We start from the raw sequence: 15136 nt of genomic DNA, 5'->3' as shown, positions 1-15136 counted from the left end.
TTGTAAGAGCATCTGGAAAGAATGCTGAATAGGAACAGAGAGAAAGTAAAGAAATCAGCTATCTAGGCAAGGAGAACCAGGTTTAGTAATCAAAGCATGCACTATACCCATCAAAAAAGCTGTACTAGGAACTAGGAAAAGACTATTATTTTGAACGAATGGCTATCTAACTCAGGCCATCTATTAGGTAGATAGGGAGGGATTCTGGGTCTCCTAAGGACACAAGTGGGTGCTGTCACCTTGGTGCAACTGCCCCACCTGGGAAGAAGGACAAGAGTGGGCCCCAGGCCCCCATTTTGGTCCTGCCCCACCTTAATCTTCTCCCAAGAAATTGCCATACCTGTGGGGAGGGAATACCCTACAAATCTGCCAATCATAACTCAGCGTGCCAGCTGCAAAAGAATGCAGAGGACTCTCTAGCCCATGGGCTAAGCAGCATAGGTACCATAAAGTCCAGAAATTGACCTAGAACAAACTGCATGCATAGTAATGCAACTCCCAACTGTCCAATCAAAGTGGTTCCATGGTGACCCAATCCGGGCACTGTAAACCAAGATGCAGACCATAACCAGGCCTTTTACGCCCTTCCTTTTGCTCTCTCTCACTTTGCTGCGACAATGGGTCCAGTTATCATCTGTGGCATATGTACCGTGCTCTGTAAACCTGTATCTTGTTCTTGCCCTATAATCCTACTTTCTCTCCTCAACAAATCTCATTTTCATGCTTGCCTCACTTTGATGAGTCTGGTCATTCCTCAGCCATGATTGCATCAAGAACTGACATTTCACACTTAAACCTGACACATCCATTTCCTGTCTATGGCACAAACTGTTCTAAAAGTATGTTGGAATTGGGACCATTGGTGTTAAGGTGTGGGAAGTTGATTTAATAGTAGAATTTTACTTTAACCTTTATTTGAGAATAGCAGGTAGTCTGCCATAAAATATCTAGCCACTATTTATTAAACACTGACTATATACTTGATACTGCGCAGCCTCTTGTTTTTATCCCTCTAATGAAGTCGACAAACCAGGCATAAATTTCCAAATGTATAAATCTCTGAGATTCAGAGAGATTGTGTAGTTTGCTCAAGTTTGAAAGGTCATCAAACTTCCAAGAAATAAAACAAGAATCTTTAAGTAGAGTCCAGCTTGTTAACAATTTCCCACTTTGCCCAACATCAGCCAGCTCTCAACTGATATTGTAAGAATGCTGACTCCCAAGAAAGACTGAGCTCTTTAACACTGTCCTATATACTTCCTAAACCTGCCTAGAAAAGATAAATCTTAAAATAGCATACCAGTTCTCACTTGCAGCTCAAAATAAGAAGGTTTTCAACTCATAAGATTGAGATCCAAGATGTTGGAATTCATTTTTAATACTTGAGGCCATATTCCACTTCTCTATGTGGAAATATTTTCTCTTTATCTTCCTCTGGTACACCGGCATTAATGACCCTGTATAATACACTGAAACATGAATCAAGGGAGTATGCTCCTTGAAAGAAATAAAAGTTGAAAAATGGCTTTTGTTATCAGAGAAAACCTAATCATGAATTCAGAGAATTATCTACCCATATCATTAATTATTAATTCCAAACTCAATAAAGTAGAAGGCAGTCTCATTATTCTGGTATGTATTATCCAAGACGCTGTATTTATGATTCTGTGTAGAGAAGTAAAATTTGCCATACAATAAAATATTCACTAGTGAACTGACTGCTTATAAAATCAGTCCTTCCTCAAGCCTCTCCTGCCATCCCTATCCCCATCCTCAGCACAAAGTGCTTGAAAGATGATTTTTACATTAATTGATGATTTTAAAAGGCTGTTCGGAAAAGCAGTGAAATCGTGGTATATTCTTATGAAAATGACCCGTTTAACATCATTATTTGAAACTGAAGTGAAGGATATCATATCTTGAGAGCTAGAATCCTATTTCGTACCTTTCCCAAAGTTATAATTATAACCTAAATGTTATAAAAAATAAGGTAAACAAATTATCTTCATGTTGTCTCATTTCCAGTTATCTAAATATTTTCTCACCATTTCTTGCAAAATTTTGGTCTCCATATTTACTAGATTCATATTGAGGCTTTTTCTTACACATATCATCTTTATATATACATGAGACTTTTTAACTTAAAAATATGGGAATAGAGGATTTAAATGATCACCTAGTACAGCCACTCACACCACCTGTTTTGACAACAGTATTCTACCTACTGATACAAAATAATCACACATATACAAAATATTTACAGAAGAAAAATATAAGAATGTTGCCTGAAGAAATTTACATTCTAAATTTCTGTGAGTCTACTTCTTTGGGGAGGATTCTTAATATTAATATCTTTTTGAGTTGGGTATCTGCCATTTATAATCTAAAAGAGTACTGAGTAACAGGAAATGCACACGAGTGTCTCTGATCTTAAAACTTAAGTAATCTCTCCTGGCACTAGAAGTCATCCACCGTGTTAACAGTGGGAAGATACAGCAGTAAAACAAAAACCGAACTTGGTCCTTACTGTTGCAACACAGAACATCCTCCCCATGAACAGTTGAACCAATTCAACCAAGGTTCTGAAGAAAACTGGTTACAGAACAGTGTGTTCAATACCACCTGACAATGCACATAGTTTGCTTTTCACTTCCATTTTGCTCTCAGCTAACTCTTGATGGTGCACTGAGTAGTTACAGAATACTCTTCAGGGCTTCTAGGTCAACAAAGGACTTTTACAGCTATTTCAGCCGTGCTAAGAAGATAAAAACTGCAAAAGAAGTTGTAATGTTCTGTTGCTGTTGTAATATTCCCAGTCCCTTATTGGCGCAACGGAGTGAAATAAATCATGCCCAGTTTCTTTCAGGGAGTACTAAGTAGCTTCTAATAATTTCTTTTCCTCTCGAAGTCAACTACAAGTATGGGAGGAAATGTGATCAATAATTGGGATAATAGTAAAGTAGGTGTAACAAGTCATTACTTGTTTATTTTTTTTTCTTTCTACAGTAAGGAGAAACTATTTCTCTGGGGCACATTAATCTTATAACTATAAAATTTAATCCAGTATTCAGTTTTCAATTTAAATGGTAGCCATTTATCATGCAAAAAATTTAAACTGCCAGGTAATTAATGATCTGAAATATACGGAAACTACATTAAATTTAAATCATAAAATTTCTGGCTTTAATATCAGTGAGATGCTTCCATTAAAATTTTTCTGACATTATCAATTTTCTGAAAGTAAACTTTCATTCATTTGTAAAATGCTTTCTACCATGTTTCTTATTCCAATTAAATGATTAAGCATGTGCACACAGTTCAATATAACGCAATAATTTTGTTTTGATTTTTTTTTTTTAGCTACAGAACGTATTTCTCTTGAAATAGCTGAATTCCACATGGTAAAATAGGAAATAAAAAAAAGGAGAGTACTCTCTAGCATTACTGTATTACCCCATTCAGAGTGGATGACCCTCAACTCCATGGGGTTATTTCCATAGTTATTTGCAATAGAAATAATACCCTTAGGACAGAAAAAAAAGAGTATAAACACAAAACTCAGTGCATTTTATTTGTCTAATATTGACTCCTGGGAGTCACACACTTAACTCAGTCCTTGACATTATTCAGTTAATCAGTTTATGATTGGAACACAAAAAATAAAACATGTTGAAATGTGATGTGTTACTGAGAGGAAAAATGTTTCAATTTACATTTGCAATGTGACAGGTTTTTGTTCAGAAGACATTAGAGTTTATAGCTTGATGTAAACATAATAGAATGGCTTCTAAATCACAAAAACATTTAAAAATAGAACATTATTATAAATTCACAAATACTTCTTATTCCTCATTTTATCAAATATTTTGAAATTATATAGCATAAAGAAATGTTCAAAGAGCAACTCATTGTCAAAGTAAGAGATAATAGGACCTTAAAAAATATTTATTTTAATGCTTCATTTTAAAGAGAGGATAACTAAAGAACACAGAGATCAAATGATTTACTTAAGGTCAGACATATAGATTATGAGAGAGCTAGGGACATGATCCCAAATTATATGTTTTATTTATGTTCTTTCCGCGATATGGTATAGCTGTTTACTTAAATTCTAAAATGACTAATTCTCGACATTTTAGAATTTTACTAATTTCTTGACATCCACATAAGAGGAAATTGTAATTTAATTAAATTTAGTAAAGTATAATGAACTATTTGACACTAAAAGTAGATTTATGTCAAGTACTTACATAAAGAAGTACCACATAATATTAGTATTTTACAGAGAACACAGAAATTTGGCACCACACTAATTTATCAGAAATCCCAAAGGTGTAACATTGATTTTTTTTTAAAAATATTCAACCATCCTAATACAGACTAAAGACAAAAATAAATGAAAGACAAAACTCTTCCCAATAAGAGTAGGAAAAAATCAATCAGGTGTGACATTATAACTGATACAGAATAACTTACACGCATAGAAAATACGAATAAAATAACTGATACAACAAAAGCACCCTTTACAAATCTTTTCTTATACCTTAGTTTAGTTAGATTAAAAAAAATAAAAATCACCTTATAGCAGTACAATCTTTTTTTATTATTTATTTATTATTTATATTTTATTTCAGCGTATTACGGGGGGGCAATCTTTTTGTAATTAATCAAGTTATATCTTAATTGTCATTAACTAAATATAACATTTTTTAAAATCAAAGAAACATAAAATATTTTGATTTTAACAACAACAACAATAATAATAAAATGCATTTGACCTGGTTAGGAATAGATTCTTTGGATCGCAAGGGATTTTAAAGATTGTTGGGTCCCACTAGCTCTACAATGCTTGAATCCACCTACATTATGCTTGTATGATAGTCACATAAAATATTCAGTGTCAAGAAGCCCACTACATCCATTGGCTGTTATAAAATCCATCCTTATACCATAATCTGTCTTTGTATAATACATAGGTTCCTTGTAGCTCTTCATTATGACTTTTATATCCACACAGAACCATGCAAGTGTCATTATTTCTGGTCCCAAATTACAAGGAAAATACTAAATTATATTATGTAAAAAAAGTAAAAGTCACAATAATGTATCTAAATTCTTCTAATGATACTATATTTTGGTGTATTGTATTATAGTATCTCATAATGCATGTGACATTTTGAATGGATGCATTGGTTGGGAGAAAAACTGTTTATTTTTTCCATCTTCTACTAGTTCTCTAAATTCATTTATGTCTCTTTATTCCCTGCAAAATGTGTAATTTTAGCCTTATCAACATGAGCTTAATAAAGGTTATTTTCCAAAGAAATGTAAAAGAAAGAAAGAAACTAACAAAAAAGTCTTAAAAAATAGCTAGTAAAATGAAGGATGTTAAGTAGGACAGAAGCATGGGAAAAACAGTTTTCTTTTCTTTTTGGCTCACTTGAGAAGAAATATATGCATAAATGAAGAGGTACTGATTAATTGTGATGATCGACAGTGAAGAATTTTGTTACTCAAGTTCTTCTATTTATTCCATTGATTTGCAAATGCTAACCATCTTTGGCATTATTGGTTTATAATCACGTTCATATTTTTTAGGTTGTAAAAGCCTACAAAAAGAACTATATTAAAAAAAAGAATGATTGCACAGTGTGTCACATTCTAAATTTAGTAATTAAAGTAACTTAAAAGAAAGCACAATATGTTCTTTTTTAAGAGCGTTAATCGTGGACAAGTTACTTAATCTCCAATGTCTTTGTTGCCAGAGCTGTAACTTGGGGATTATAACAGCACATAATGTTGTAGCAAGGATGAAATAAGTTAATATTTGTAAAGCTGAGGACAGTGCATGACACCTAATATGATCTATATCAATGTTACTGAACAAATAAATGTATAATTGTAAACAATACATTTATAAATGCAACAAATAATTGTCCAGATAATTGTTCAATGCCCACAATATATAAAATTTTGTGCTAAGCACAGGAGATTAAAAAAAAAAAAGATTGATAGAAAACACCTGTCTTCAAAAAATACCTCTCTTTAAAGTCTGGTGAGAGAGTGAAAAATATAGGCAATTATAATTTTAAGAAGTACCATAATAGAGGTGATCAGGTGTTCCAGGAGCACATAGGATTCAATTAGTCTACAAGTACCTTGATTTTTCCATCAGTCATGGAGATCCTTTAATTCAAAGAGATCTTAGAATGTTAATGAATGTTTATTTTCGATATCTCTATAAAGCAAAGAAGAAAAGTATGCTCCTTCACGTTTAAGAACATGCATTCCTAGGCTGTTGCTTATTAGAATTTCTCTGTGTTGCTAATGTTTGTTTTATAGGTAAGAGAACCAGGGTTCAGAAAAACAAAGAGCCTTGCCCTGTCCCAATTTTATAAACCAATGAATGATGAGCCCACATCTTCCAATAAGTTGAATAGAGATAATATAAAACACAAAAGGATAATGGCAATCGGTTCTCCCACAAGTGCTATCAGTTGACATAGCTTACTTGACAAGACATCTAAGCTGCCTCCTTATTCTTCCCGCCCTGGACTCCTCCTACACATCCAGGACCTGGCAGGCCTAAGTGTCAATGCCGAGCTGCCTCTGTCCACTGCTCAAATCTCTGTCCACTGTTATGGTGACCCCTCTTCCTCTGCAGCCTGTGCGCTGTGGGTCGTACACCAGAGGGGCGCACCGAGGGCCATTAGAGCAGGGAATTCCCAGCACAGTGGTTCATGGAAACCTAGGTTCCTGGTGGGAGGGAACCCTTGTCTTGTCCCCTGGAAAGGGGTGCATCTGGAGACGGGATATAGCACAGTCCTTTCAGGTACAGAGCACAAGTCAAGAATCCCAACGGCCCAGACTTAAGGGTAGTCGCAGAAAGGGACAGATTCAGGTTTTGTGAGGCCTGAAGTTTATAAAATCCGGAGGGATTTTTTTTTTTTTTTTTTTAAGAAAAAGTAACACATTAAAATAGAAAAAAATTTTAAAATGTCAGTATCCCTTCTATGGCCTTATGTGGGCCCAGGGCAAGTGAGAGCCCGAAGATTAAGCTTCCTCAGCCTCACAGGAAATGCATTCCTGCCACCAGGGGAAGGGGGAGGGAAGTGGCAGTCAGGTGACCAAAGGAGTTTTATGAGATCTTGCCTGGCTTCAGGGACTAGCAAATGGGCATGAAAGTGTCTCTTCAGAGGTCTCCTTCTAGGCCAGTGTTCCTGGCAGTTCCCCAGTCATGGGTGGATGGAAATCCTTTGCCTCTCTTTTCTGAGTCTCCTCATCCTCTTCACAAAAACACTGCAGCCCCCTTAACAACAGCTCTGGATTTCCAGATGGTGCTGCTTTGGCAGTGGGCAAGCCTTTCTTCACCCTTTAGATCCTCTGGGCAGGTCTGCTTCAGGTTCTAAGGCAGGAATCAACATCTGTCCCTTGTGTTTCCAACTGCAGAGCACACATTTGAAACCCTGAATGATTCTTTTAAAAATCCCCTATTAGGCTTGTGGTTAGAAAGTTCCTTTTGTAACCTCCTCCAAAAGCTGTGGAAAAGACTTTTATATTTAGGCATCAGCTCTTCCCACAGAAATTTTATCTCCTTACTTCTCTCTGCTGACCGCTGTTTCCACCCTTGAATTGACCAACATCATGAAACAGTTTCTGTTTCTTTTGAAAACCTACATGGGGAAGAGGACTGTTTCATACTCAATGTAGTTTCCTGATATTTAACCTATCCATCCCTCAGTACCAAATTTTTTCTTTAAATGGAAGCGTTTTAAGGCAACGAGTGGTGGAGAGTAAATAAAGGAAAATTATTAGTAAGAATCATAAGAATTTACAGAAAGACCTAAGTGAAATTTACTTATAGTGTGCAAATATTTACTTATATTCAGCAAGAATCAATGACAGTTATTCAGAAAGGAATTTTATGCAAAGTACATTTACCTGTGTGCACGTGTCTGTCCCATTATATAGTTCCATGGATAATACTCAATATAAACTAAAAGAATATCAAGACTCCTCATTCATTAAATTATTACTAATTCCAAATAAGGTTAGGATTGTCACATATTACACATTTTATCATAATTATAATTAGTAATAACAATAACATCTTCATCTTTATTGCAAGTGCTTAGTAATATAAGCTATTAGTTTAATAACTATATTTAATTTGCCAAGGCTCCTAAATATATATTGACTTAGTTCTCTTTTCACATCTCACCATCACTAATGCCAGCTCCCTAGTCCAAGCTACCACCACCAATCACCCAATGGTCTCATTCCAGCCACGACATCTGTCCTCCATTTAGTGATGTGATAAATAGTTAACAACTAGCGCTCTGGGAGAGGGGGGAAGTGTTGATTTATAGAATTTGCCAATTTCTACAGTGTAAATACACTGCCCTCCCCCACCCCTGGTGGCTGATTTCAAGCTTTTAATGTGAAGTCACTCAACCAGGAATTGGGGAGAAATGCCGACAATTTGGCTCTCTCAAGTTGGCTCCATCTCACACCGCCCCCACCACACCCAATTTGGTCTCTAACAAACAAGGAGAAAGTTTTCAAAAGGCAAATCTGACCATGGCACCTGGGCCCTACTTAAAAACATGTTTTGACTCCCTTTTCTTCCCACCAGCCTTCTTTCAATTTCTCCGTGTTCCCACCCACCATGACATGGTTGTGCCAAACAAGCTAACGTAGTCAAAGGCAATGAATGTCAAATCTGGGATGTTCTTGTTTTGATGAAAGGGAAAGAGAAACAATCTCTTTCTACTGAATTTATTGAAAAGATAAAAATCCATCCCAGTTGCCGCTCAATTCACCAATGTCACCACTAGAGAAACCTCCCAGAAAACGAATACTCCACTCAGGAAAGCAAAGAGATGCATATAGAGACAACGGCGCTTGATGAAATCTTTTGAGGACCAGACTCAACTATACTTGAGGAAATTTCTACCCTTATATTTTTTTAATTGCATGAACCAGTAATTGCCACCATGCTTAATTTTTCTGAGACCAGTTTGCTATGGACTTCTCTCATTAGCAAACAAAGAGTTTTGAGTTAATCACTATCTTTATATTTATATTGTGTTCTTGGCCATATATTCACACCTATCATTTAATTCTCAAAATAACAGTGTGAGGTATGTAGGGCATATGTAATTTTCATTTGATAGACAACATCATTAAGATCACAACAGAAGACACATGTTAGAAGAATTTAAAACGTGAGATGTGTATGCCTTCCAGGTCAGCTGAAATGGTCATAAAGGTATAATAGAGACATTAATCAAGTAATTGATAACTAATTACATATGAGATGTAAGGAAGGAAACATAACAAGATTTTAAGAAAAGAAAAATGATGGTAGCTTTACTTAAATATGGAAATTAAGAAGAATTGAGAATTTAAGGGAGCCAGAGGAGATTTTTAATTGGTTTTAGACATACAGGTTGAGCATCCCAAATCTGAAAACCTGAAAAGTGAAATGCCTCAAAATCCAAAATTTTTGAATGTCAGCATGATGCTCAAAGCAAATGCTCACTGGAGTATTTCAAGTTTCAGATTTTCGGATTTGGGAAGCTTAACTGATATAGTGCAAATATTATAAAATATGAAAAATAATCTGAAATCCAAAACACTTCTGGTCCCAAGCATTTCAAATAAGGGATACAAAACCTGTATGAGACTCTAAGTCTGATCAACAACTTTAAATATTAGCCTTGCATTCAGAAGCATCTTCAGGAAAAAAATAATATATCTATAAGTTATCCATATGTTGATAGTTGAATCTACAGAAAGTGTAACATAATTAGCACTTTATACATTATTAGATTTCAGATCCTTTACCAACATCATTTCACATAATACAATAAAGGTGGTGATATCACCCTAATTAACAGATGAGGAAAGTTTTATGCACATATAGCAGGAAAACACATTTGAGCTTTCTAATATAATTCAATTGACAAACAAATGTAATTTTCCTTCCTTCCTTCCTAAAAACTAGACTGTACTAAGAGCAGTTAAATTGTTTTCACTTCAGATTGTATCGAAACTGAATTACAATCATTACTTTCTGAATTGGATATAATGAGAATATTAATATTGAATATCTTCATGTAATCAAATACATACATTGCTCCATTTGAATTCAACATTATCGAATGTAACATTAAGGGTTTTTCTTATGGATTTCACAAAGACTACCAAACATGATCATATTCCAGGAAACTCTGTCTTTCAGAGCTTATTATCCCATAGAAAGACATGCAAGAAGCAAAATATAATACAATGTGATACAATGGAGAATGTACCCAAAATAATTAAAATTTAAATTTAAAAAATATCTTGCCACTAAGAAAAAAAAAAGTTGCATCAAGGTATACCCCAGCTTGCTCATGTGGTGGTCAGCATACAATCCTTGGTGGCACCTTATATCACATAGTATCCAATCTGAGACCTTAAATCAGGCATGGTACTACTTTCTTTGAAAAATCATCAGGAGGTTTTTCCTTTTCATTTATTTTATGTATAACTAGAAATAAAACTAGTTTATTTAATATTTCAAGTCTATATATATTCATTACCATGAATTTAAGTCTCTTTGGACATTATAAGAATAGAACTCTATAATTTATTTAATATAAGATCAAATTTAAATTTAAATGAAAGTTTAAACTGTTTAAATAGCAAAAATATGGCAACATTAAATAATACAAAGTTTTAATTTGTGGTAATTTAACACAAATATTTTAAAATAATAAAATTTCTTATAAAAATGCAAACCAACTTAAGGCTCAAAATTTTATATTAAAAACTGATTCTATTGTAGACCATTAAAGCCTAAAACTATATAATAAGCACTCCAAAAACAGTGTATCCACAATCACAGTGCTAAGGAAATAAAGTCCACTAGCCTACTTACCCGAGTTCTTAAGGTAATGAAATGAAACTTGAATGAAAAATCGTTCAAACACATGAAATTAGGAGACACAGAAGTTATTCATTGAGACAATACGAAATAGACTGATTTTTAAAAGTGTAAAAAAATTATTTCTGCTCTTTTTACATGAATATTAGCACATTTATTATAAGTCACAATTTATGAGCAATATAATTCTGATCAGTTATCTCAATGATTTTACAAGGCCCTGAAAAATTAAATGAACAACTTACTGTTTGGAAGGCTCAGGACATTTTGGTTCTTCTCTTTTCTTCATATCTATTGTTGGTTCCATAGGAGTGAGAACTACAGCAGCACATGAGACTACAGAATGGTATGAATCCTCCCGGCAAACTGTTTTTTAAAAAAATTAATTGTAAATGTCAAAATTATTTATGGGTTCACCTCACTTATCCTTTTTCCCCTTTCTATTTTCAGTCAAATAAAAGATAAAATTCAATTAAAGCATTAATTATTAAATTATCCTTAAATATCACTCTCCGCTCTAAGTCTTTCCACTCACACTCACTAGCTGTGTGACCTTGGGAAATTTTTCTTTTTTTTAAGCTCACAGCAGAAACACTTTATAGTCTCTTTTTAAAAAAGCTTTTCATTGGAGAATGAAAAGTGTATAAGTCACACCTTTACAGCAAAATGAAATCTTTGCAACATGAACACACTGCTTAAAATCAGTATCAAGATCAATAAATAGTACATCACCAGCACCCTAAAACCTCCTCTGGTACCCCTTCCCAAACACTACTGTAGCCTCAAAACTTAACGATTATTATCACATATGTTGCCATAGATAAATTTTGGCTATTTTTGAGCTTTATATACAAATAGGATCATACTCTTTTGAGAGCCTATTCTTTTATGTGTGTCTTATTTCATTCAATATATGTTTGTAAGATTCACTCATGATAGCAGCAGCTGGTTCATTCTGATAACTGTGTAGCTTTCCATTGGATTATTATATCTCAATTTATTTGTATATTTTATTGGTAATGGACACAGGTTATTTCCTGTGGGCTATTTCAATTGTCTATAAACATTCTTATACTCTTTAATACATGTGCAAATATATTTGTATTAAAAAACTATCTAGAGAACTGTACTTGTCCCTAAAATAAGTTCGTATGTTCTATGTTGTGCTCTGGTAGAAACTGCCAAACAGTATTCTGAACTAACAGTATTAACTGTATTATTTGCATGATGAACAATAGAAAATTTCAGTTGTTCTACATCCACACCAACACTTGGTTTTGCCAGTTTTTTTCTTATTAAAATTTTAATATTGTATTAATTTTCTGTCGCTGCATAACAAATTAACACAAACTTAGCAGCTTAAAACAACACCGATTTATTTTCTCACAGTTCTGTAGATCAGCAGTCTAGGGGGCTTAACTGGGTTCTCTGATTAGGGTCTTACAAGGCCAACATCAAGGTGTCGGCCCGACCGTGCTCTCATCTAGTGTCTCTGTGTAAAGAATCCACTTCTAAACTTATTCAGGGTGTTAGCAGAATTTACTTCCTTCCAGGAGGACTCAAGTCTGCTTTACTGTGCTGGCTGTTTTCTAGGGACCACTCTGAGCTCCCAGGGCCACGGCCCGTCCATCTCAGCAATGGAGAACATCCCTCAGGTTCGGGGATGTTTGAACATGAGGGATGTTTGGGGGTGCAGGGTTTACATCGAAGCCCCGTCATGCTTCAAATCTCTTTGGTTTTTTTTTTCTTTTTCTGCTACCAATTGGGAAAACAAACAAACAAATAAACCCTCCCTGCTTTTAATGGGCTCATATGATTAGGTTAGGGACACCTGGATCATCTCCTTTTGATTAACTCAAAAATCAACTGATTGCTAACCTTAATTACATATGCAAAATCCCTTTTGTCACCTAATGTAACATAATCACAATAGTCATGTCCTATCATCTTCCCAGTAGAGAGACTTAAACAATGGCTGGAGTTATGCGTCATCTTAGAATTTTGCTTACCACAGCCATCCCTTTAAGTGTATAGTGGTATGGCATTGTAGCTTTAATTGATATACTCTTGATAACTAATGAAATCAAATATATACGGTATATATTCAGTGTACATTTGAATGGAATATAAATGAAAGCTGATATTCACTGAATGATTAAGAATTAAATGTTCATAATTACTTGAAGAACAAAGGGGTCAGGGGCAAGAAATTAACCTCTCCGGTGCAGAAAGAGGCAAATGATAAAGAGAAGAGCATACATTAATAGAAGAGAAGACAAAGATACAATGGGGCATACAAATCAGACAGAAAGTGTGGGGCCGTGATCCCAAAGAGAAAGCGGTGTCAGATACAAATGCAATGTTTTCAGTTCCCCCCTTAAAATATTTACTGAATTATTAATCTGGTCAAGGCTAGAGTCTGAGATATAAAATAAATGGCCACTAAAAGCAGAGCTGAATTTAAAACAATCTTCTGGCACTCAAGAGATAAAAAATTAGTGTGTCAAGGAGGAGGGTTCATGGTTTCTTCATTATCTCTCCAATGCCGTGAAATAGATATTCGTTTGGTTTGTTTCTTTTAATTTAACTTTCTCTACTTCTTCTTGGCATGGGCTTTGTGTCTATACCAAACAATTCCACCATAGTCGGGAACAGAAAACTCTACTATATTTTAAACTTCCACTGTTGCCTTAAATACTACTAATGAAAATATAGACTAAGAGGAACATTTTTGATTCATTCCTCTAAGATAATATTCATTTATTCATTAAATATTTTCTGAACTACCGGTATGTTCTAAGATATTTGCTTTATAATAAGATTCTACTGTGAGGAAAAAAAAAAATCTCCTGACCCGAGTTTCCAGTGAAGCTTTGATTTCTTCTTTGAGAGATACTTCTTAAATATTAGGACAATAAGCCTCTGACCAGATCAGGGAAAGCATTTAACTAGAACTTTAGGAGGGTAACTGAGCTAAGTTATTTCTGAAAAGGAAAAGAGAAGTAAGCAGGGAAATAATGCTAACTAAGCCAAAAAAGTTGAAAAATACAAGACATTTGTTTTTACACAAGGTACTTTGATATTTATGATCTAGAAACAGAGCAGTTGAAATTGCACTCAAAAGTATTGAAAGTAAAAAACAATGAATAATTAAGCAAATGAAAGAATAAGGCCCTTGTTATACAATAAAAGTAACAATTAATGGGCCTGTCTAATGATTTATCATTGAGAGTGCCGTGTTAAGGACCGAGCTTTTATATTAGCTAAAATTAAATTACACACAAGTTTTAATATCTTTAAATTTCATTTATTACAAGAAGAGATTTAGAATAATAAATGCAAATTAGGCAAATAAGTAATGGAGAAGTTATAACTTCAAAAAAGACAAAATGGGGCAATAAAAGGGAGCACAAACTTTTTAAAAGAAAGATCCTGCCTAGGCTGTCCTTCAGTCTCAAGCAGAAAATGAAAGAAAAGAAACCTTAGCAAGCTGTCACTGAGAAGAGACAGAATTTCTCTGTCCACAGAAGTAGTTGATATTTTTATGTGATCACTATATTCTGACAAATGATATTCTTCAAAAACAAAGCCCCACTTAAAAAGCAAATCAGAATCTTACAGTATTAATACAATGTCCATGACATAAACTACTCTGTAGAGCAATTTAGTTACAAGATGTTGAATGTTACACAAATGTATAAATTACTTTGGAAGAATGATATGAATATTACTAACTAAAGGGGAAAATATTATATTTTCCATTAAAATAAGCCTTGATGATACAGATTAAAGGGAAAGTGCATCAAAAAGATCTCCAAAATTAGTGGGAATTAAACATTTGCTTTTTAGGGAAAGATGATAAACTTTTACTGCCCTTGAGCATTTTATAAATGAATATGGATGTCAGTGGGAACCAGGGAAATTTATATTTTAAAATGATATTGATTTACTATCCCTGACACCCATCTTACAAATTCCTATTTAAGACACAGAAAAATTGAATATTCCTGAAACAAATAGCTAAATTATTGCTAGACTCCGAAAGGAAATTAGACTATAAAAATCAATGGAAATAAAGTGAGAATCATTATTGTTAGCCAACATAATTCTCTACCTTATTACCTCATTATTAAAGCAATGAGTACATTTTTAACCATGTTAGAGATATAAGAAGAAAACAATATACAAATTTTATGAGACATT

At 34.1% G+C, this 15136-nt stretch overlaps 1 protein-coding gene across 1 annotated transcript in view; it reads right to left on the bottom strand.

Moving 5' to 3' along the window:
• The window catches only part of CCSER1 (coiled-coil serine-rich protein 1), a 929337-nt gene that overhangs the window by 695100 nt on the left and 219101 nt on the right, over positions 1 to 15136 (bottom strand). The window contains exon 5 of the mRNA XM_012647181.1: positions 11179 to 11299. Within this exon, the coding sequence (XP_012502635.1) occupies positions 11179 to 11299 (121 nt within the window). The remainder of the gene's footprint in view (positions 1 to 11178; positions 11300 to 15136) is intronic.

The sequence above is a fragment of the Propithecus coquereli genome, unplaced genomic scaffold, assembly GCF_000956105.1.
Source record: "Propithecus coquereli isolate 6110/MARCELLA unplaced genomic scaffold, Pcoq_1.0 Scaffold26, whole genome shotgun sequence".
NCBI classification, from domain to species: Eukaryota; Metazoa; Chordata; class Mammalia; order Primates; family Indriidae; genus Propithecus; species Propithecus coquereli.
The sequence above is the reverse complement of the archived record's forward strand: the minus strand, read 5'-3'. Positions and strand labels throughout refer to the sequence as shown.